We start from the raw sequence: 25066 nt of genomic DNA, 5'->3' as shown, positions 1-25066 counted from the left end.
ATGAAAAATTTGCATCAGCCTGACTTGCCCCATTTTTTGGCGCCCAAGCTCCATATTCCCCTACGCCGGCGCTGCCTGGTGTACGTCATTTTTTTTCACGCACACCAGACAGCGCCGTCGGCTAACGCCGGCTAACGTCATTGAATAAATACGGCGCCCGCATGGCGCTTCAGAATGGCGTTAGCCGGCGCAAATTTTTTTGGACGCAAAACTGCGTTAGCGCAGTTTTGCGTCAAAAAGTATAAATATGGCCCTAAAGCTCCCATATCCCTATATTGGGCTTTAAAGCGTCAACGATAGTTCATAGACTGTTAGCTACATCCCTTTCTTTCAGTGGTCCGAGCATGGTAAAGGGCCACCAGTGACACTCTAATGCACATTTATTCAACACGTACATCTATATTCACTTCATAAAATGTGGGATTACTTTTTGTTATTAACAGGCTAAACATACGTACTTGGGAAAGAGAAATTAAGGGCTAGAAATACATGAGATTGCTGTGCAGTCCTTTGGTGCCTATCTCACTCTGAGTGACACAATAAAGTATACTCGTCTATGTCCGTAACAACTATAATGCCGTTGTGAGTATCTCGAGGCTTCCCTCCAACAGTGCAAAGGCCCATGAAATGGAAATTTGACAAATCCTTTTAAAATTGTGACATGGTTTGTTTGATTATTCCTTTCACTCTTCGCCTTAGGATAGCCACCCATTAGAATGTTTAATTCACCTTTCAACTTTTCTTAGTCTGGGTAATTACACGCTACAATACTGGTTTGTTTTGTTCACCAAACTTTCCCAACTTTTAGGGGCTTATTTACAAGACCTCAGTGTAGGAAAGTCCTTTTTTTTTGCCTGATCACCCCCACTCTTTCTGGATAGGTACTGGTGGTTACTGACTCTTGGCTGTGCCCTGGGTACTGCTTACCAGTCCCAGGGCCAGTGCTCTGTATAAAATGGATATGCAAATTAGGCTAATTATAATTGGCTAAGTTAACCTACCTATAAGTCCCTAGTATATGGTAGGGCATGTAGGTTTAGGGACCACAGCATAGGTGGTGCACACCTAGGTGCATTGCTGAGGTGCCCAGTGTCATTTTAAAAGCAAGCCTGCCTTGCTGGCTGCTTTTAAATTAAAGTTATATGCAAATTCGACTTTGGAATTAAAGGTACTTCCAAAGTCTTAAACTACCTTATTTTTACATATAAGTCACCCCTAAGGTATGCCCTATGTGCCCCTAGGGCTGGGTGCCATGTAACTATAAGCAGGGACTTTATAAAAATAGATTTATAAGCCCTGGTGAGGTAAAAACAGCCAAATTCGTTTTTCCCTCATTGAAGTAAATGGCCTTCATAGGCTAGAATGGGCAGACTTTATTTTAAATTTTAAAGTCTCCTTAAATGTTACATACCAAGAATTTGGTATCAAATTGATTGTTATAATAAATCCCACAACTTCCAGTTGTGGGATTTAATATAACTAGTTCAGGTAAAAAGTTTAGACTTTACCTAAAAAGTTGCCAATTTCAGCTCTGCATTGTTTTTGCTGCTGTGCTCTGATTGGCCAGCCTGCAGCAGCTTCTGCCAGGCTACTTTAATGAGGTGTGAAGTGGCCTGGCTTCACACAAAGGAATGTGCTTGGGGGAGAGAATCTCCCCTCAGCAGATGGTGAGGCAGGAAGGGGGAGGGCTGCCAAACTGGTCTTCAAAGGCAGAGAAGGACATCTGGAGCACCCAACAACACCCCCACATCCTGCAACCCCAGACAGCTAGGTGCCCCCTTGATTAGATTAGGAGAGGGCAGGAGAGGGGTGTGTTTATGATTTTTAGCCACACCAGTGGGTGGGCTCAGCCAGATCTCTCCTCCAAAAATCAGATTCATCCATTTTGGATTTTTAGAGACTGTTGCCTTCTGGGATGGATTTTTGCCACACTTCCCAGGAAGTGGTCATCACAGGGGGACGACCCTGTCCCTGATTGGAGAACCAGGGCCCCCCTGCTTTTCACCCAGGAGCAAGGATAAAACTGGCAGACCTGCACCCACGCCTCAGATCCCCACCAAATTTCAAGAAGAAGGAACTACAAGGAGAAGAAGGACTGCCCTGCTGGACCCCTGGCCTGCACCTGGACCCTGCACTCAGAAAGACTGCACCAGCTGCACACTTGGGCTTCACCACAAGAAGGACTTTGCCTGGCTTCCACTGGTTCATGGAGGGACTCCCTGTTTGCTACAGGTGAAAAATTGCTATCCAGAGTCCCCTGCACCAACTCCTGAAAAAGTGACCAGCTGACCACTGTCCAGTGGCCAAAAAGGAGTTTGCGCCAGGTGCATTCTGGGAGTTGAAGTCCGCACTTCCCAAGGACCATCACAGAACTTCTGGACCCTTGGCGTGAGCTGTGGACCCCAAAAGAACCTTAAAAGAACATCTGGGAGAAGCCCCAGAAGTTTGGAAAAGATTGGAGAATTTTTGAAAAAAAGCTCCATAAAGTGACCGACCCGACGCGGAAATTCTAGCCGGCTTGCCTCAACCGCGACCCGGCCTGACTTCGTGGTTCGTCCCGGTAAAGAAAAACATCAAAAAAAGAGACTAAGTCCGAACGTAAAAAGTTGACCGGGACCTCCCAGCCATCGTATCCGAGAAGGGCTCCACGGACGTCGGATCAAGATCCAGGTTTACCCTGGTCGAAGGATTTTCATCTCGAAAAAACGACTAAGTCCGAAGGTAAAAATCACCACCGAGGAAACCGACTTCGCGTATCCGGACAAGGGCTCCAGGAGGTCGGATTCAACTGGCAGGTTCGTCCCGGGGAAGAAAAACATCAAAAAAGAGACTAAGTCAGAAGGTAACTTTTTAACCGAGGCCTCCCGCGACTTGTAGCCGAGCAGGGCTCCATCGCAGTCGGCCTGAAAGTTTGACTTTGCCCCGGTCCTGGTGCAACCAGATGACCCGATTGGCGCTTTTTGTTTCTAAGCGCTAGAAAATAATAATACTTTAAAAATTCATATCTCCGGTTCCCCTGAACCGATTTTAATCGTTTTTGTGTCATTTTAAAGATAAAAATATAAGCTATTTTTATAAATTGGTTTTGGATTTTTAAACTGTTTCCTGTGTTTTATTTAATTACTGTTTTGTGATATTTGAATGCTTTACACTTTGTCTCCTAAGTTAAGCCTTGACGCTCGATGCCAAGCTACCAAGGGTAGAGCTGGGATTAATTTACTGAGACCTAACTGTACCTATGTGGAGGTTAGTGGCTTGTTGCTAGGTGTAGGTACCTACCTGCCCTACCAATAACCCATTTTCCAACACTCTGCGTTACTGTTGCGTCATTAGGGTCAAGCCTGCGTCGCATGCGCTTGCGCATGCGTTTCGCCAAGCGAGACACTTTAGGAATTAAATGGACTCGGAGCCCCATCCACGTCATGTCAGTGTCTTTCATTGGTTCGTGGGCTTGCCTGTTAGAATCTGCTTGATTTCATTAGTGGAAGGCACGCATACGTCATGCCTTTTCCGGTGGTTAGCCCTCCTTGAGCGCATCGACCAAGTACAGAACACATACGAGGCTCGCTGTTTCCCTTCCGGTTCGTGGACTACTTTTTCTCTATTTTCGCAGCGCGATCTCGCTTGGCAGAAGTCGAGCGCTTTGCTTAATATCGACCCTGTTACACAGTTAATTGCACTTTTTCCGGTTACGTACATAATTGCACTTTTGCCGATAGGTTTAATTACGAGTGAAAAGTCCGGTTAGGAGTTTACAACGCTATTAGCTCTAACACGAGTAAACGCAAGACCCATTGCATTGCAAATTCTTGTGTTATATTGCAGTCTCCAAAGCTGATGCTCTCTGACCCACCCCCTTGCTCTCTTCTCTCTACCTCCATTTAGCCCTTCCTCTGTCTGATCACCAGTCAGCTGTCACTTCCATCTACACATATGACTAAATCTTAATTCATGCTAGCCCCCTCTTCAACCACGCTGCCCTCCCTTAGTGCACACTGATCCAACTTTTGCACACTGCCCACACCTTTGCACACTACTGTTAGCGCGTCCGGGACTTGATAAGTAAACTTACAAGGAGACGCGTTTAGGTCGACAAACCTTTGGACCATGTTTGGAGACTTCCCAGTACGAAATATTGTCTTAGCATAATCAATCAATAGATCAATAAACAATTCAATATTGTCTATCACTAATCAATGAACAATCAATAAGAATTTGTAATAGAACACACCATGACCTCCCAGTCATGAATAACCACACCAGTTTAATTAAGTGTTAGGATATTTATTTCCCTATTGGTTACAATCTAATATCAGGTTCATTAATCTCATTAGCAATAAGCACATCAAAATCACTATTAGTTGGACAACAGTATACAACTTAATCAAAGCACAGATTGTGATCATTCGGAATGTAAGCATATCATTAATACAAATCAACTTAGCAGAGTCTCATTAGTACATGATTCAACAAAGCAAGAACTCAGTCATTTGTCTATTTGCATCAAATATTAGTGAAGACCTTAACTAACCTCAAATTAGCATTAGCATGTTGGGCTTCATGCAAAACATTTAGTGAACACGAATTTAGAAAACATCTATACTAAGGCCTCTATCAAAATAGCAATTGGTACCTAGAATGGAAAAGCAAACAGACAATTACAATCAGCATTCGATAGTAACCAATCCAACAGATCAGCAAGCAGCATCAGTCTTCTTCCTCAGGACATCAGTTCATCAGCTTCGGGCAAAGTAGGATAAGGCAAAGTCTCATCCCTCATATGGAGGAGAAAAGATATCAAGCAAGGATGGGTAGGGGATGGTTTAAGGAATAAGGCAACTAAACTAAAGTATAACAAAAACATTAAGGGGGTCATTCTGACCCTGGCGGTCTTTGACCGCCAGGGTCGCGAATGACGGAAGCACCGCCAACAGGCTGGCGGTGCTTCCATGCCCATTCTGACCCGCGGTCAGAAAACCGGGGCCGGCGGTTTCCCGCCGTTTTTCCCCCGGCTGGGCGAATCCGCCAGGGCAGCGCTGCAAGCAGCGCTGCCCTGGTGATTCTGACCCCCTTCCCGCCAGCCTGTTTCTGGCGGTTTTCACCGCCATGAAGAGGCTGGCGGGAACGGGTGTCCTGGGGCCCCCTAACAGGGCCCCATGAAGCTTTTCACTGTCTGCTTAGCAGACAGTGAAAAGCACGACGGGTGCAACTGCACCCGTCGCACGCCCGCAACACCGCCGGCTCCATTCGGAGCCGGCTTCTGTGTTGCAGGCCTCCTTCCCGCTGGGCCGGCGGGCGCTAAAATGGTTAGCGCCCGCTGGACCAGCGGGAAGGTTGTAATGCCGGCAGCGGTCTTTTGACCACGTAGCGGCCAAATGGCGGTTCCCGCCTGGCGGGCGGCAAGCGCCGCCCGCCAGAGTCAGAATGACCGCCTAAGTCTTTAGCTAGAGTCTCTCAGCAAAGGGCAGTCGATCTGGGCATATGAGAAAAATAAGGGTAAGAGTGATACTTTTCACTTGAGTCACGCCGTTATATCAAAACTGTCTAACGATTCCCTAATTCCTTATTGGATAATTTTTGGTGCATCTGTATCTCCAACCAATAACAAGGGAAGCACCTTGCTAGAATCTTCTCTAATTCAGAGTTCTCATGTCTCTAATTGGACCATGTAATTGACGTCTTCAACGTTGGGAATGTCAGGTAAAAAAAAGTTACATTTTGCGCGCCAGTCAGTGTCTTCATTGTCTCCTAATAGGGATAACCTTGTACCTGTTACAAATTACACCCCTTGAGCAAGTCAGTTCTCATTAGAAAGAATTTACTACAGCTACACACACATAGCTTCTGGAAAAGTACAGCTTTGTGTCCTTCAGTAAAATAGCACATTACACGTTAGAAAAAGCAATTCAAACATGAGGCCCGGCACCTAGGCCCAAACCCTCGCTAAGTTAAAACTACACATTAATAAAGCAAACCTATAACATATATCCCTAATTATGATATACTAGTACAAATTCAAACATTCTTGCATAATAATTCAACATTAGTAAGCTTCTTTAGTAGTTTTCGTATACATTGGTAGCCACTCCCCGTGGGCACATTTCACAGCGTGCATTATTTTTCTATGTTAACACATTTTCTATGCAGCTTCATCACACATTATATTTCAAGCTTCGTATTAATATTGCTTTGATAAAACATACGCTTCAACACTACCCACACTTTTCCACGGTCAACCCTCTCTTCCCTGACGCAATTCAGCCCCCTTCTCCCATTCATTCCCCCATTTGTGTTCCTTCTATTGGAGAAAAAGTGCAGTCTCTTTTCATACTGCAAAACCAACGCCTGTGACTGGAATAATAGATGAAAAGCCTGACACTGGAACAGTTAGTTAATTGCCTTTATCACCATTTCCGTCAGGAACGAAATGTGCTTTTATACCCTGCATGTTCCCTCAGTTGCTTCTGTTTCATAGTGCTTTAAACGGCAGCTGTAAGTATTACCTGATTTACCTGTCCTCAGGGTAATGAACCCGAGAGGCAGAAAGGCTCTCTTGGTACTTCTGGATGTCAAAGGTGTATTAGGGAGGTCACAGCAGATATCAGGAGAGACCATTTAACCCATTTCTTCGCCGCTTGCATTATTTTTTAAATCCTGCTACCCTTCTTTTTACAAGCGATGTTGCGGAAATCAGCATGTATTTAACGTTTCTATCACACTTATGTTGACTCTGTATGCCCGCTGCTTCTAGTCCTCTCTAATGCCTTCGAATTAGGGTGTTCGAAGAAAGCTAACGGATGGCACATTCATTTATAGGGTGTAAATCACCTCCATTTCTTTCAGTGCCACTTGAACAACTTTTTAACAGCAATTTGTGCACAGGCCACCCCCATAGGGGGCATAAAGGGCCGGTGCCGTAACGGCCGCCTTGGCCCGGAAGGGACCAGTGAAACCGGTTTTGGGAAGGTGCGCGCCAACTTGGAGGCGGCACCCCCCTCCACCCCATTGTTGGCGAAGGGTGGAAAGGTGCAAAACTAAGTGACCAATGGGGGGATTTGGAGTCGTTCAACCCCCCAATGGCGTTTCCAAAAATTCAAGCAACGGGGCAAAGGGAGTTCATTTAAGGGCGCGTTTGTCCCGATGGGGTCAGTTCATGACCAGGACAACGCGCCTGTGATGTCCGAAGAAAACAGCGAGAGGACCCAGACGACTTCACTCACCTTGGACCAAGAAACTGTGAGGGACCGCTCATCTGGGCGACGCAACCCCGCAGTGGCCACCAGTCCCAAGGCATTGTTTGCTTGTGCCGAGCTCGATCTCGCAGAGACCCACGGCAGGTGCTCAACCGTACCGCGGTAGGTGGCACGACCTTCATGCGGTAACTAGGTACCGCCCACCCAACCTGCTAACAGCGAGTGGCATCAGGCTCCCTCCCCAGCCTGCAGCGGAGTGCGCACTTGCCTTTTTAAAGCTACCCTGTCCCGTGCTGTTTTCGTCAACCGCTGGTGCCGAAATCGGGGACCGCCCAGCCGGGGCGACGTGACCCGGTTTCGGCGATCCACGGAGGACATCCAAGGCCAGCGGGGAAGATGCCAGGACATCCGAATCCAGCGGGGGAAGACGCCAGCATCTCCGCAGAGCCTGGGGATTTTCGTGTCTCTCGGCTTGGCATTGCATCCCGCGTCCAGTCGTGCGGAGACCAGCGGGGAGCACGCCCATTGACAGCGGCACTTGCTTCGTTGCCTGCAACCGCCATCGCCGAAATCACTGACCTCCCAGCCGGGCGTCGCAACCCGTTTTCGGCTGACCCACGGGGGACAGCCGAGGTCTGCCGCACGGAGATCGGGCAGTGCAACGGCAGCTAGGCGCTCTTACGGGAGCAGTTTTAATTATTTCACCGGCGCGTTTTTGGCACCCCTCCCCCTTTTTCCAAAAAGACTCACCTGCTTGGGGGACCGCCTGAACGGGCGACACAACCCTGCAGAGTTTACGCATCACCCCACACAAGCGGAGCGCCGGCCCGACAGCCGTGAGTTGTGCATTCAGCAGCGTGCGCACGCACATAACGAGCCGCCCAAGGCACACGGGGTGTGCATTTAACGAACTGTTTAGATTGGTATTTGCCTCCTCGGTGGAGTCTGCAGTAGAGGTGCCACAATAATTTATTCAATTACTTCAAAAAACGTTGACAGACCTTAGAATGAGTGTAGCCCTCCCCTCGTTGTGCCAACAGTAGGAACGCTGCACAAAACTATACATTCACTCCTGACACTCGGTCCCCCCTTTTTCCAAAGCCTCTCCCCCCTTTTTAGAACCACAGGTGACCTCCTTCTTTGGCATAAGTACGAATCTTCACCAGGGGCAAAGGGCAGGCATTTTAACTTTAATTCTGCACCATTATGGAAGAAGACCAAGTAGTTGAACAACAGGATGACTTGGAAAGGATGCTAGCACATATGAGGGCGGAGGCACTGAAGCGCGGCAAAGACCGGCTGCGCGCAAAAATGGAGGAGAAAGGCGAAGAAAATCAATCGCAGGACCTTTCAGCCCCAGCACGCTCTACCTCACTTGAGGAAACAAGCGCCGCGGGCAGTATTTCGCCCCCACCACAGAAGTCAAGTAAGCGTCAGAGGGCGGAGGGAAAACCAGCGAGGAAGGCGGCCAAAAAAGCAAGAGGCATAGACCAGACCACTGGGGAGCATCTAACATCGGCACCAGTGACCAGCATACCATGGGTACCAGCAGAGGGTGAACATATTAGCGTGATAATTAAAGAATGTTTAAAATAATTTGCGCCACTGCTATTGCGAGGGAATGGGGTGGGGCCAGGCACAGAAGGGCTAGCCCCCATAGGCATGCAGACAGGTGCCCTAGCTGTTAGCAAAGAGCTTCCTAACCCAGGGGACCCCCAGACAGCTTGGAGTGCAGCTAGGAATGTAATAGATCCACCACTGGGGGCGGGAAACCCATCCGAGTCATACGCAAGACCATCCCTGGGCCCCCCAGCTATGACGAAAAGAGCTGCAGGCCTGGCAACGGGCATCCCGTTAGCAGTTAAAGAAAGAATTTGGAGAAAGGAGTTTATAGACATTTTCACCCTGTTGGAAATCCAACTAGAAGGTTTAGATTTTACAGTTTGTGATAAAAAAAAGATGAGGACAGGGGGGACAGGAAGAGAGCTAGGAGGGAGAGGAATTTTGAGAACTGGTTAGACGCTTTCAGAATAATGTCCTGCGTTATAGTAAAAAAATTCCCACTCTGCGCAGCTGATCTCTGGTTATACGAGTCCAAAATACATGACGCACACCGGCAATTCCCGGGGGACGCCTGGTTAGAATACGATAAGAGTTTTAGATTAAAAATGCAGGCGCACCCGGAACCAAGAGGATGTTTCCAGCTACATACACAAGATGATGGTGGCCAAGGAGACTAGCTCCTGGGTCGGTAAGGGGGACCATTCCTTTCAGAATGCGTAACACAAAGGTAGGCATGACAAATACAAAGCGGCAAATAGACACAAACCTTGGCACATCGTTAAAGGGCAGGGCGACAAGGGACCGCAGGCCAGCTGCTGGAAATTCGAGACAGACGAATGCACATGGGGATAGAACTGCAAGTTTAGGCACAACTGCTCATCTTGCGGGGGGAACACCCAGCGGCCGCATGTAAAAACACAAGCACAGGTCTGACAAGAAGGATAAGAAAAAGAGACATTAACACCAGTCCACCAGCCATTCTTGAAGCCAAACAGATGAGCTTGAAGCTAGCCAAGTCCCCAATCAATACACAACTCTTGAGAAAACTAGCCAATGAATACTATAACAAAAAAGATGCAATCACGCTAGTGAAATGCTTTGAGGAAGGTTTCATCATCCTGGTAAAAGGGCAGATATCTGGAGGGAACCCCAAGAACTTGAAATCAGCCAAAGAACACCCACAAGTAATCCAGCAAAAAATTGAAAAGGAATTAAGGCTAGGGCGCATTGAGGGTCCACTGAATGCCCCCCTCCCAAAAGACCTAATCATCTCACCGCTAGGCATGGTTCCCAAGAAGGAAGCTGGCCAGTTCAGACTTATAAATCACCTATCATTCCCTGAAGACGCATCAGTCAATGACAGCATTCCAGAGGAAGCTTGCTCAGTAGGTTATGCCACGGTGGATGATGCAATTGATATGATTAAAGCAGCAGGCAAAGGGGCATTATTAGCAAAAGCGGACATTGAGTCAGCATTCAGATTGTTACCAGTACACCCGGACAGTTATCATCTGTTAGGTTTCCAACACAAGGGGTTGGTGTATATTGACAAGGCCATGCCAATGGGTTGCTCCATTGCATGCGCATACTTTGAACAATTTAGTACATTCCTGGAATGGGCATTACATAGGAAACACCCAACGGGGGGAAAAATGCATTATTTGGATGACTTCTTATTCGTAGAGGAGGCTGACACAGGGACATGTGCCAGCTTACTGAGGGCTTTCCAGACACTATCCAAGGAGATGGGCGTCCCCTTTGCAGCAGAAAAAACGATAGGCCCCACAACATCACTTGTGTTCCTGGGCATTGAATTAGACTCAGCCGCCGGAACATCCAGGCTACCAGAGGAAAAAGTGGCAGATTTGAGGGCTGAGATCAAGGCCCTGCGAGGGAAACAGAAAGAAACCCTAGGGGAATAGCAGAGGATGGTCGTCAAACTCAACTTCGCAACCAGGGTGATCCCAGAAGGCAGGGTTTTCGCACGGCGGCTAAGAATGCTAACATCAGGCCTGCGCATAAAGCATCACCACATGAATCTGGGAGCAGTTGTTAAAAACGACCTTACCATGTGGGACTCCTTTCTGGAGGAATTTAACGGCCGGCTCATCTGGAGGGATGGCTGGATATCAGCTAGAGAGATTGCACTATTCACAGACGCCGTGGGGGTTGTGATTTCGGTGCTGTCCTGGGCAGGGAGTGGTGCACAGGCAAGTGGCCAGCCAGATAGTACGAGCTAGGGATCAACAGAAACATCACATTCTTGGAGCTATTCCCCATCGTGGTAGCCATGACAATTTGGAAAAACCATTTACAAAACATGAAAATAACGGTGTGGTCCGACAACCTAGGCACAGTCATGGCTATAAACAAGGGGTCTGCCTTATGCCCCAACACACTGAGACTGTTGAGGCATCTAGTGTACATCCAGCTCAAAGGCAACCTGGATATCAGGACAAGACACGTCCAGGGCATTAAAAACTCATGGGCGGACGCCCTTTCTCGTTCCCAAATGGACAAATTCAGGAAGCTCACCCCAGAAGCAAGCCGCAGGATGACACCTTTTCTGGCAGAACTGTGGGAACTGGCGGAACAGACCTGTCTATACTAGTACAGAATGCATTCAAACTAGAGACACACGGAAGGTACAACAAATACGCTAAGGTCCTCATGGAAATCGGGGGTTTAGATTCACTGGCAGATCCAGCAGCAACCAGATCAGCAGCAGAACAATTCATTATGTGGGCTTTCAAACATGGGAAAACAAAGTCCTGGGCCCAGGCGCACTTGGCGGCGGTGTTCTTTCATATCCAGATTACAAGCATGGTGGAAGCAAAACATCAATATCAACAGGAGAGACGGACCAACAAAAGCGATCATTTGGTGGGGTTTTCCAGGCATGAAATGGTCTCAGCTCCAGCAGACTTTACACAAGCTCTTAGAGGCTGCGCAAAGTCATCCTGGTACACTAATCATACACCTGGGGGGAACAATCTGCCTACATTGGGGGGAAAGGTACTCCTGAGTGAGATCAAGGAGACACTGTGGACCCTCACGAGGCTTTGTGGGAACACCACCATCATATTGTCAGAAATAATACCCAGAATCACATGGTGGGGAGCAACATCATGCAAAGCGGTAGATAACTCCAGGAGAAAACTGAACATCGCAGTTGCCAAATATTGCAAAATTAACGGCTTGGAGAGCATCCGCCATGGCTTGATCCACCCCAGGAGACCAGAGCTCTATGCAGCGGATGGCATACACTTGTCGGCAGAAGGGTTGGGCATCTTCTGGTCCAACTTGGCAGCGGGAATGGCCTGATCAAAAAAAAAAAAAAAAACTTTTAAGGGGGGAGCTGCCAGGAGACGTAAGCCTCTCTGGCAGCGTGGCGGAAAGTAAACGAGGTTTTACCAAATAATTGATCGGAAACACACCTAGTAAGGGGGTGTGCGAAAAAAAGCCACACGCCTGGGGATGCCTTACGGCAGGGTGTAAGGTGGCCAACTAAGGGGAGTAAGCGGAACACGGCATTCGCAGCCCAGACCCGCCAGATCGGATGGCAGGGCATAGGTACACGCCAGGTAGCGAGTTGGGCCTAATCCAAAGAAGTTGAAGCTACCCCCTGCAACAACGTGGTAAAACAAACTCTATTGGAGTAAGCCCCCTCCAAAAAAGCCAAATGTGGGACTGCCCAGAAACCGAAGGGCAAAAGGAGACATGACAAATGGAGGCCAGGACTTGAAGGCCCAGCAGTCACTGCAAATTAATTAGAAGTTATTAAGTGTATAAGCTGAATGTTTTAATTGTCATAAGTACGAATTTTAGTGGCAGTGATTGAGTCTCATGCTCAAGATACTTCATCGCGGGCAGTCGCACGCTTGTCCACATTAATAAAGCGGCCAATTTATCCACAATTAAGAAACCTTGTCAGCGTCTGGTTTCATGCATGCCGGTATGTCTTATGTAATTTAAATGTAAATACATAAATGTGGTTCCATAATGTCAGCTCTGGAGTGTGACAAGTGCGGGTGTTAGTGCAAAGGCCGCCCCCATAGAGGGCATAAAGGGCTGGCGCCGTAACGGCCACCTTGGCCCGGAAGGGACCGGTTAAACCGGTTTTGGGAAGGTGCACGCCAACTTGATGGCGGCACCCCCTCCCCCCATTGTTGGTGAAGGGGGGAAAGGTGCAAAAATAAGTGACCAATGGGGGGGGCGTAGAGTCGTTCTAACCCCCCAATGGCCTTTCCAAAAATTCAAGCTAGGGGGCAAAAGGGGTGCATTTAAGGGTGCGTTTGTCCCGATGGGGTCAGTTCATGACTGGGACAATGCGCCTGTGACATCCGAAAAGAACACCACCCACCCACCCCGACAACGAAGCATCCAGTCGCAATGCCAGACAAACAAAAGGGGCAGGTGGAAAGTAAACGAGGTTTTACCAAATAATTGATCGGAAACACACCTAGTAACGGGGTGTGTGAACAAAAGCCACACACCTGGGGATGCCTTACAGCAAGGTGTAAGGTGGCCAACTAAGGGGAGTAAGCGGAACACGGCACTCGCAGCCCAGACCAGCCAGATCGGATGGCAGGGCATAGGTACACGCCAGGTAGCGAGTTGGGCCTAATCCAAAGAACTTGAAGCTACCCCCTGCAACAACACGGTAAAACAAACTCTATTGGAGTGAGCCCCCTCCAAAAAAGCGAAATGTGGGACTGCCCAAAAACCGATGGGCAAAAGGAGACATGATAAATGGAGGCCAGGACTTGAATGCCCAGCAGTCACTGCAAATTGTGAAATTTTTAATTTAGAAGTTATTAAGTGAATAAGCTGAATGTTTTAATTGTCATAAGTACGAATTTTAGTGGCAGTGATTGAGTCTCATGCTCAAGATACTTCATTGCAGGCAGTCACACACTTGTCCACATTAATAAAGCGGCCAATTTATCCACAATTAAGAAACATTGTCAACGTCTGGTTTCATGCATGCCGGTATGTCTTATGTAACGTAAATGTAAATTAATAAATGTGGTTCCATAATGCCAGCTCTGAAGTGTGACAAGTGCGGGTGTTAAAGCTTCCACTTCTTTATTAGTTAGAGATTTGCAGAAAAACTGAAACGTTCCCAAATTAAAGGGAAACCGGTGGTTTCTTGTCTGTTTTCTTCACAAACACCTTTTTGTGAGAATAACATTGTGTATTCGAATTGTAATTAATATACTATCATTTCCCTGGCATACAGTTTTATCAACATAAACATTGTAGATGAATGTTTAATTACTTAGCGTACGCATTTTTTGGAACAATTAATTTTTTTTTTAACTGTAACAAAATTGTTGTGCAATGTAAAGTGAAAATCCTTGATAGATTCATATTAAGCAAATACTGTTTTCAGGCTCGTTTAGAAAACAATCTTCCTTCCTTTCGTACAGTGGGAGGAAATTAGTCAGGAAGACGAGGAACACAGTGTGCAGTTTTTTTAAACAGCTTTTCAAAAGTATGTGCCAAAAAGACTTTGGTAAACAGAGCGCTGGTGACACAGCAGTCCTGTATAACAAGCTCCTTCTAAAAGTCGTGGCTAACAGCGGCATACCAGGCTTCTCATGCCAGAGGCAGACCTGTTCAACCGGTCATCCCTCATCTAGGCGCAGGCTCATTGTGCTTGGCTTGTGATTCCGAAGTAGTCCCACCTATAGCAACCGTTTGTACACAGGGCATATATTTTAGATTAGCCAGAGTGAGATTTGTTTGAAATGAAATTATGTCCACCATAGACGTTTATCTGCAAGTTGCCAACATCTGCCCAGGACTGCTTTTTTACGATTGAGCGCACAAGCACTCCATCCCTGTTGTAATCTCTCTTTGGGCTTTTAACCACGCCCATGACACGCCTGTCACTTTCATTGGTTTGTGGGCTTGTCTTTTAAAATCCGCTTGATTTCATTAGTGTAAGGCATGCATACGTCATGCATTTTCCGGTGTTCAGCCTCCTGGAACGCACCCGACAACTACTGAAAACATACGAGGCTTCATGTTTTCAGACTGGTTCTGCACTACTTTATCTTTTTATTTTTCACGCAGCGCGATCGCGCTGGATTTTACACAGCGTGATCGCGCTTGTTTTTTTAATTTTTTATTTATGTGGCAAGAAAAGTCAGTTTAGGAGTTTACAACTCTAATAGTTCTAACTCGAGCAAATGCGAGACCCGTTGCATTGCAAATGCTTGTTTGTTATATGGGTTAAAAGTGATGCACCAGTGGCGCAAGGAGCTTGTACATAAGCATCTAAGAGGGCTAATAATATTTAGAGAGGAACATGTGTGTTTTAACAACATTACATTTTTGAGCATTGTCTCCTTTCCTTAAAGCATTGTTTTCAAATTTAGCCAGAATTTTTCAATAGCATCATTGAATTAATCAGAGGGCCTTTGTTTAATTAGTAATGTCACCGTAAGGTTGTTTGGAATTCTGAGATCAAACGAGATCAGGTGCTTTCAGAGCAGTACTTAATTTGTAAAAACAAGTAAGTGCAAGGGCCCTTCTCCTTCTCGGGAGGCCATTGCAGTTTGTTCCACCCATTGTCTGCACTAGCGCTGCCAATGACAGTACCTACACAAATAACCCTCACACTCATGCAAGTGTGAACAATTCAGACTTTACATATACATTAAAGCTGAATAATACATGCCACCCAAGCTAGTCCTATAACTTTGGGTGGCAGGTATTAGTGATTTGAATGTATAATTAATTATTGAACAACTATTGTTGTGCTCCCCACAAAATTAGACGAACAGCGCCACCATGTGGCAGGCTGTTATAAGATCTGATGTTGACACTAAAGTGCTGGTGCTAAGCTCCAGAAACCATTGGCTCAAGTTAATCACTGTTTCAGGGTGATATGACGGTATAAATTAAACAAATCTTATATGATTTTGAGACGGAAGTGAGTGTTTTAAAAAGTCAAGAATTTACTATTTTTCTTTTGCCTACATATTTTCTTTATCCACTCTCACTGTTACTCATGACAAATTTCTGTACATCTGTTTCTTAATAACTCTTATCTTCTCTTCCCTTAACTTGTCAGTGCTTCAGTCTGACCCAGATCTTCCGTCGCCCCTTATCTTGATCATTTACCCATTTCTCTCGCTAAAACTTTACGCATTCCACTACCTTCCCATATCTTACTCCTTCCCATTGTCCTGTCCCATAATGCTTCCTTCTACTTTTTACTCTACCTGGCTTTCCCAGTACGGACTTTTCCCTCATGTTTTATCTTTCTTTGTTTCATTCACTCACCATTTTTTCCCTGTTCTCATTCACTGTGTTTTATCCTGCAGGTGTTTGGTCCAGTTGTTGTGAACAAGCTTGGTAAAGCAGAGGTCACATTTTCCAACCCTCTCTCCGAGGAATTAACAGATGGGAAACTTATTATCGTGGGTGCCACCTTGTTAAACGAAGCACTAGAGAAAATGTAAGTAGAAAATGAAATGTTCATGATACAGGATGTTCTGCCTGTGTTTTAGCAAATGGAAATAACGAGATATTGGTGTTCAGTGTCGCTTTAAAGCACATTCCTCATAGTCCGAATTTCAGTCCTCTGAATGAGAAATATCCACAGAAATAGAGGTGAACACTGCAGTTTCTGTAGGAATTTCTCACATTCCGAGAATTAGATATTTTCCACTAGATATTTACTGTTTAAATGTGTGAAGCGAGGTGAAGTTTACGTTGCAGAAATCATAATACGGTTTTGGGAAGAACTTCTAAATTATGTCCAAATCTGAACTTGCAATGAACTTGAGATGAGTGCCATAGTAGCATGAAACACACAAAAGAGCTTCCAAAAATGTAGATACAAATAACCTTGTTGCCATATTTTACCTTTCAATTAGAAAAATCTACTAGGAGAATGCTTTAAAGTTATTTTAAACTTTAAAATAAATCGTGCTTTGCTCCTCAAAAACAGACAGAGGCCTCTGAATATTTCCATCGCTGAGTTTGGGTTTCACCAATCTTGTGATTTCTAAGCTAAGAATATGAATAGGGCTAGCCTTAGCAAAAGATGTAACTACCTGCCCAAATCTGAAGTTGATGAGAGCAGAATGCTGCCAACACTCATTATTTTTAGCCTGACGGCTAGATTACATGTATGGGTAAAGAGAGCTTCTTTATGGCATCTGGTGAGTTTAGATTGACAGTGTCAAACCTCACTCTCTGACAAACTCTTGAAAAGGGAGTAAATGTTGTTAACAGCTTAAGATGGAGTCTTTAGGAAATGTAGACGAGAGCTGGAAGGCAAAACATCCCAGGCATCCCTTGCTGATCACCCACCCACCCCTGCAAAGCCATACTTTGATCTTAGATGGAAGAATCTTCACTTGGTGGCTGCAATTCAGAGGAGGTGGGCAACAGGGAAATGAGGTTCCCTGCCATCCCAACTGCTGGATCCTGCCTCTCTCCACACTGTCCAGCATTGCTCAAGAGTCACTGAGCATTATTTTAGGAATTGCACGTTGGTGTCACTACACTCACTTGGGTTGGCCCTGTCTGTTGTTTTGAGAAAAAAAAATGGGTGGTTGGACTGACTTATTGCCTGGCGGATCAGCAGCAATGAAATGACAATTAGTGACTTTGCACCTCCCTAGCCTCTAAATTGAGGTCCACCTCTCCTACAATAAACAGTGATTGTATACATTATTCATATTTAATATTTCTATGCATTTGGAATGTTCTTATGCAGCCTCCATAAAGACTAGCCTTTGAGAACGCAGAAACTGGTACTTTGTCTCATTTGCTGAGAGCCACATAAAGGACCCTCCTAGTGTGACTTGTAGGTGTCCTTGGACTTCTTCTTTCAGCTCTGCAGTTAAAAGTACATATGTTTGTTCAGTCTTCTAAGGTTTTTGTGACCAAGGGCCTGATTTAGAAATTGGCGGATGGGGTTACTCTGTGACGGATAGCCTGTCAGCTGTATTATGAGTCAATTATATTCTATGGACATCGTAATATGGCAGACAGGATATCTGTTACATTTGTAATGGAATAACCTGCCCGCCAAGCTTTAAATCAGGCCCCAAGTGGTGGAAGTGTAGATAAATTCCTCGTATTGTCTCAAAAACAGGATGTATTTGATTTAGAGTATCAATAGACAGAAAATGTGTTTCATGTGTTCCTCTTACACATCAACATGTTAATAATGTACTGCACCTTGAGAGTGTGGGTTTACAGAAACCAACACAGACGAGCCTTCAGGGACGTTGTGCTGACTGTACCATAAGTGTTCGTGTTGAGCCAAAAGAATCTGCTATAACATAGTTGATGTGTAGAAAATGATGGTTTCAAAAGATAAAAAGCAAACCTTCAAGACTAACTTGTGAAAAGGAATATATTAATTCATATTATTGAATAGCATTATGGTAAAATTATTTACCTCTGCATAGACCAAGCTTCCATTCGCCGCCTGCAGACTGTTCAGAATGTTGCTGCATGTCTTCTGTTCCACCTCCCGAAGTTCGCTTCGACTGCCCATCTCCTCCAGGAGCTTCATTGACTCACAATCTTGAAGTGCATTCAATTGAAGGCATTGTGCTATGTATTTAAAGCTAGAATGGGAGCCAGCCCTCTCTACATTCAGGAGGTGATACTGCCCTATATACCGGCCCGTTCTCTAAGATCCCAGCCCTTGGTTCTATGTATGGTCCCTAGGTTTCGCTTGACCCGAATAGGCAACCGTTCATTTTCAGTTTTGGGTCTCAAGCTTTGGAACTCCCATCCAGTTACCTTAAGGAATTGTGCCACATTCCTTGCTGTTTGCAAGAGCCTGAAGACGTGGTTATTTTAATCTGGGAGTTGGCTTCCACTGTTTCAATGGCTTAGCGCTAATCCCCCATAGCACTTTACAAAACTATATAATAATAATAATAATACACTGATGGTTTCCTGAAGCCAGCATTACCTACAGTTCACCGAAAAGTGTACATCTTTCCTTTGCACAAAGCACCAACCCAGTTAAAGTTTATGGCTTATACACAACTAGTTGCTCTGACATTTTATAACCATCTTGTTTAACTCCAAAGGTTTGATTGCAGTGAATGCTTTCACGTCCTTAAAATTTGAATGATCACAGACTCATGCTTGTGAAAAATATCACCATCAAGCTTAGAGGTCACAGCTTCTCACCACATAGTGAATCTGTGAATCTCACTCTTGCAGCAGTTCCTTTAAAATTCAACAGCTTCCCACAAGAAATGCAAGATAAGTTTGAGCATGTATTTGTTTGCACGAGAAGATCTTTACCTAATTGCCGAGAGTGATCCAGGGGTAATTATTGCCCATGCTGTATCATTACACTGTGTTTGCACAACAGCTGCAAGTCATTTGGCCATTTGTTTTTGCTGACCTAGATGTATCACCCATCCTCTGAGCAAAGAGGTTGGACACAAGAATTCACAGAAATCCCTCACAAAATCCCTCATAAATCCTTGTGATGAACTGTAAATGTTCATTGCTTGAGGCATGCAGGTGTATCCACTTTGTCAAAGAAAAGGGGTAATTTGCAAAATGGTCCTTAATCAAGGAGCATTCCAAAGTCCGTGCAACCTCTTTCTGCCCAGTTCCCAAAGCCACAATTCACAACATAGAAGCTTCGGCTCATGGAACTATCACTGTGCACTTTTTACTGACTGACATTGGTAGTCAGTAACCTGCCACTGGTTTGAGGACATTGGAGAAATCGCTAACTATTCATACATTAATTTTCTTATAAATGACAGGGAATGGCGTAAATTCTTCTTGTGCCAGTTTCGGGTGATTCACAAAGAATCATAAGTTTGATGTAGCAAGTTCACAATAAAATTTGCAATTTGCAGGGTAATTTTTTTAATATGTTAGGATTTAGCTTTGACCCTTACAAAGCTATCCAATTTCCGCTACACATGCTTTGGAAGGTCTCAGTGCAATTATGTGGCTTGATCTAAAGTTTGCACAATACATCTCACTCCAGTACTTCCTTCAGAGGTGAGTTCTGACATGATTCATGGGTTTTTCATCACAGGAGTTGTCCTGCTAGAGCCTAGGCAAATGTCCAAGCCAAATTCACAGACACAGGTCGGCCTAGATGCTGCTCAAAAGAGATTGAGAATGACCTTTCCAATGAATAGCACTCTTAAAGAGATCTGAGTGTCTTCACACTAGCAGTCCTGTGCCACAAAACAATAGAGACCTCTCACGGAAGTAACTCAATTATGTAGGAAATAGATCAAACAGGCATAGAATTTACAACCAATTGTCATAATCTTTGCATATAAACGGACATGATCATCTACATGGTTTTCTTCCAATTTTCAACATGTATTAAGCTACAATGGGGCATATTTACAAGCCCCTAGCACTACCTTGTGCCGCCCTAGCATAATTTTTTTTACGCTAAGGTGGCATTAAGGAGGCCTTTTTCCCACGCTCTATTTACAAAGTGGTGCAATGCTTGCATTGCACCACTTTGCAAGCCCTTGCGCCACATCATACCTGCGCCAGGTATAATGTATGCAAGGGGGATGTTGCCTCCCAGGGAGGCCTGACAAAACAGCGCAGTGAAATTTACAACATTTCACTGCCCCATTTTTTCCATAATTTTTAATGCCTGCTCAGAGCAGGCGTTCAAATGACGTACCCATTTTAATTAATGGGCCTCAGTGTGCTTTGCTGCGCTAGCGTCAAAATGTTTGATGCTAGTGCAGCAAAGCACCACAGTAGCGTCTAAAATTTTGATGCTGTTGTCCTAACGACTGCCATGGTGCACGGTATTGTAAATATGGGGCAACCATGGTGTCGTTAGGGGGGTAGGCGCAATGCCAGAAAAGTGTTGCCTCAGGACTGATGCACCATTTTCTTGTAAATATGGCCCAGTGTACCTTCTCACTTTTCAACTTCCCATTTTTGAGTTTCAAATTGGGTTTTCAGTGAAAGATAATAGATTTGGAAGGGACATGACAAAATGGTGAAAATGCATAGAGAGGTCATAATCTCAGCCTTTCGACAGTAATGCTATCACTAAAACTAAGATGCTCTCATAGTTGAAGTTTTCATAGATAAGCCAATTTTCGGAAATTTCAGATTTTGTCCCCAAAAACCAGTCATTTATAGTAATAAAATAATTGTCTGAGGGAAAAAAAGCGTATTGTTTTTTTTAAAGTATAATTTTATATTTCCTAGTATATTTAGTTCCCCAAAATTAATCTGCAGTTGTTTCAAATAACCTTAACTTGTTTTAAAATTCTAGTTTTTTTTTTTTGGTAAAAAATGTAATTCTACCAAAACACAAACTGTATTTTTTGTGGAAAATGTAGTTATTTGCCTTTAAATACCAGCTCTTCATTTGTAGTAAAAACTCCTTTTTCACCATTCTCCCATCTACAATCTTCTGGCAATACATTAATTTTTTCGTCAAGTACCTGTGCTTCATTTTTTGAAAATATTATTTTTTTCTGCAAATATTTTCTTGAAATTAACTCTTACCAGCAGTTGCTGATGCAAATCTCAAGGAGAGGGATGGGCGGGGATGGGTTAAATAAAAAAAATAATAAATAAAAACAAAACGTACCTGGCATGACGCTGCCGCCTAACTCCTCTGCTCTTCTGGTGTCCCATCAGTCCCTGGGACACCAGCTCAGGCTCCCCATGCAATCCTGGCGCTGCTCTCATGCTAAACATACCATGAGAGCAGCACTAGGATTGGTCTGAGCAGCTTTGTCTGCTGCTAAGAGACTGCATGGGAGACTGTGCAGTTTCTCTAACCCAGCTGTGTAACAGAGCCGAGTAGGAGAAACCTAAGTGCCCATGTGTGTTTGGCTGGCCTAGGAGTCCAATCCCCCTCCCCCTCCCATGTCCCCACTTGCCCCTTCCTGTACATGCTGCTGGCTGAGCCAGCAGGTGAAAAATAAAATGATAGTATCATTTTATGTTTTTGCTGCTGGCTTAGCTGTTGGAGCGACACTCTGCCATTGCGAAGGAGCAGCCCTGGACTCTTAGATGTCCTCAAATACTCAGGGTTTTTTTTTAACTAAAAATGTACTATTGTGTTTTACATTAAAAACTCTCATCTACAGCTGACTTGCATACATAAACATTCACTAAGTTTGCCAAAGTACCACCATCATATGTAAGGAGCAGCTACATTCTCACTCAGTGCATTCCCTCACATTATCCTGCCTCTCCATCAGATGGCTGAATTGTCCATTAGGTTCCAGATATGGCCATTGTGTTGCAGTGACTGTCAGTATATCTAAGGGATAGCCACAGTTAGCTAAGGATGTTCCCAATATATCAAGAATGATTATTAGATTGTAGGAATAATCACAAGATGGTCACCATATCCACAAGATGCCAGGAGTAGCCATCATATTTGACCATCACATTCACAGATAACACTTTTCCCTAGAGAACTCTGTATATGGCATTCACTCTTTTGAATAGAAACTCGCCATATGAGAGGCATTTCCACCAAGTGTAAGGAAACCATGGATGGCCTCTAGATGTCGAGATGCCATGAATCACCTCCAGAAGCCTAAGATGTACGCCAAGGCCCATATTTATACTTTTTAGCGCTGCATTTATGTCATTTTTTGACGCAAAAGCGGCACAAACGTGCAAAATACAATTGTATTTTGTAAGTTTGCGCCGTTTTTGCGTAAAAAAAACGGCGGATATGAGGCGCTAAAAAGTATAAATATGGGCTTAAATCCCTAGGCACTCTCAAACACATACAGACACATACCTATAGACACACAAGCAGATCTGGAACACACAGGTATGCCAGAAACCCACACACACAGACCCATTTACTTGGATATACACCCATGCTCAGACACACTGCACAGAAATACGTACCGAGATCAACACAAGTATATGCATGCATGATATGCAAGTATACACAAAAATACTCACAAGATTGCTTGTCGATACCCACACCAAGTAAGTCCTGTAACCAGCAACCACTAAATGTCTGCAGGACTATTTTACAACTCCTAAACACTGGAAAACCTGGTCAACCTGCAGTGAGCTAAGGGGAGATTGGTGGACTTTACAGATACCATGACTAGTCCAAAAGGTTGCACTCTACAGTTTCCTGCTTTTTGTGATTCCAACACCTGGTGTGTGATAGTGGACAGACTAAGAGACACACATACTATAACTATGTCTACTTCCCAAAGCAGGCCTACTTTTGTCATGTTCTGTGAAAAGCAATAGTACACACAGGAAATGTACATGAATAAAAGGAAGCACGAGTAAATCCAAAATATGAGAACACTAAGCGTTACAAGTGTAATGTGGGTGCTTTACTGGGGTGGGTTCTCCGTGAGTTTCCCAACTGCAGTGCATGTTTGATCAGGCATATTGCATGCACTAATGTTACTTTCTTTTATAATTTCAGAGTAAATTCAATAAAGCCGAAGGAGACAATCACAATTTCGTTTGACATCAGCCCCACTGCCTTGGGCAACAAGCAGCTTGCAGTCAACTTTTCTTGTAACAAGTTTTGTAATGTAAAAACGTTTGTGAAAGTTGTGGTAGTTGAAGATAAAATTTCCTGTTGAAGAAAAGTTACTTTGTAATATGATGGTATCTTGCATTGCAAGTCTCTTGCAATAACTGTCCTCGTGCTTATCTTTTCTTATCTTAAAAGTTTTGAAGTCAAGTTCAGCAGACTGCCTCGAAATTGGAAAAAAACACAGTGGTGCGTTCTCACCCTGGATACCGCCCAGAACCTTGTGATTCCTGTCATTACATTGCCTAAAGCAGCTAGGTGCCAGCACCCTGTAACAACAGTGACATACGTCTAAAAATTCCAGCATGAATCAATGATTTAAAACTCATATCTGTTCCAGACAAATGTTCTCAAGACTCTTGTTACCACTGCGAGTTTAGCATTCTTGTCTTAAGGAAGTCTTTGAAGCCCCTTGAAAAAGCCGTGGTCTGTGGGCAGTCATGGGGTGAAATACATGTTGATAGCACAACAAAGGAATCTCTAACCATTTGTTAATCAATCTTCTCAAAGCTTGCATCAAAATATGTGATATCTTGCTTTGATATTTCAAGATGTTTGTGGATCCATACATATACTTGACAGTTGTTGTTCAGAGGTATTTGAAAGTTGCATTTCAATTTTAGAAATATAATAATTCACTAGAGAAAAGGGCTTGCAACCATATAACAGGTTTTACTAAAATGAGCAGTGGGAGGGTGCCCTTGACCTATATACACCTATTTATGGCTATGGAGTCCTGGAATTCATTATGTCGATGCTCTGGATATGAACAACTGTCTAAGAGTTTGAGGGAGTGCTGGGTTTGGCGCTCTCTTAAAGGTCACTCTGAAACATCTACTGATAATGAGATGACTTCATCATATAAATCACTTGGCCTGTGAAGATCTGCTGACCTGGAGGTCCAAGTCAAAATCTAAGTCCTCAGTAAATGCCTGTTCAGGCACAAACAGGAGTTTGCACCCCAATGGATTTATAAACCTTGTGCAACCTTCGCACAGTCCTGGCAAATTTGTAATCCACAAACATTTTGACAGGAGAAACTTGATAACATTTGTTCCAGAAGTCACCATTCCCAATGAATTTGCATTTGGAACATGAAGTAAATTCGCCCAGGCATGTTATTCACAATACTGAAATATTAAACTGCATGGGGTGGTAATTTCATCACAGAGAACTACCAACCCTTGCAGCATCTGTAATTTGAGGTGAAACTACCAGCTAAGAACGTTGCACAACTAATGAATGTGCTACTATTTTAGACACTAAGAAAACCTGTACATATTGCAGATGTTATGAAATAATTATTCTGCCCCTCAGCTTTTGTGTATGAATAGCAGCACTGGGAGAGAGATATGTATGAGCAGTTAACCATAACTAGTACAATTCCGTATTTTTGTCTAATGCCACTGTGCCAATAGTAGTTCTCCTCAATAGCACAGCTACAGAAAAGGTTTTATTACAGTAGGGGTTGAATTCCTTGTCTCCAAATACTAGTCATGTACAGTTAATAAACCAATCTTTTGAGAACAAAATCATATTATGGTTTGAAAATAAATTTTGACTCTAAATGCTTTGTTGTAAGTGGTAGTAATTTAGTCCCTAAAAATTAGACTGCATTTATTTTAAATAACTTATGAATTTTAATTGAAAACACGTCTTTCAGTGTTTTTTGCTAGTAAATGATATTCAACCTACACATCAGCTTGTATATTTTTGGAAAATCATTATTTTGACTTTAAATCCCAGCTCTTAAATTATAGTAAAAACA

General features: G+C 44.2%; 1 protein-coding gene across 2 annotated transcripts in view; it reads left to right on the top strand.

The window, feature by feature from the left end:
- LOC138304019 (protein-glutamine gamma-glutamyltransferase E-like) overlaps positions 1-24866 on the top strand; it is a 300263-nt gene extending 275397 nt beyond the window's left edge. For both annotated transcript variants that reach the window (XM_069243667.1, XM_069243666.1), the window contains 2 exons: positions 16094-16227; positions 23185-24866. In XM_069243667.1, coding sequence (XP_069099768.1) covers positions 16094-16227; positions 23185-23347 — 297 coding nt within the window. In that variant the 3' untranslated portion in view covers positions 23348-24866. The remainder of the gene's footprint in view (positions 1-16093; positions 16228-23184) is intronic.
- Positions 24867-25066: the final 200 nt, after the last annotated feature.

Source organism: Pleurodeles waltl, chromosome 7 (genome assembly GCF_031143425.1).
Source record: "Pleurodeles waltl isolate 20211129_DDA chromosome 7, aPleWal1.hap1.20221129, whole genome shotgun sequence".
Lineage (NCBI taxonomy): Eukaryota > Metazoa > Chordata > Amphibia > Caudata > Salamandridae > Pleurodeles > Pleurodeles waltl.
Note: the sequence above shows the minus strand (reverse complement) of the source record. Positions and strands in the feature narration are given on the sequence as shown.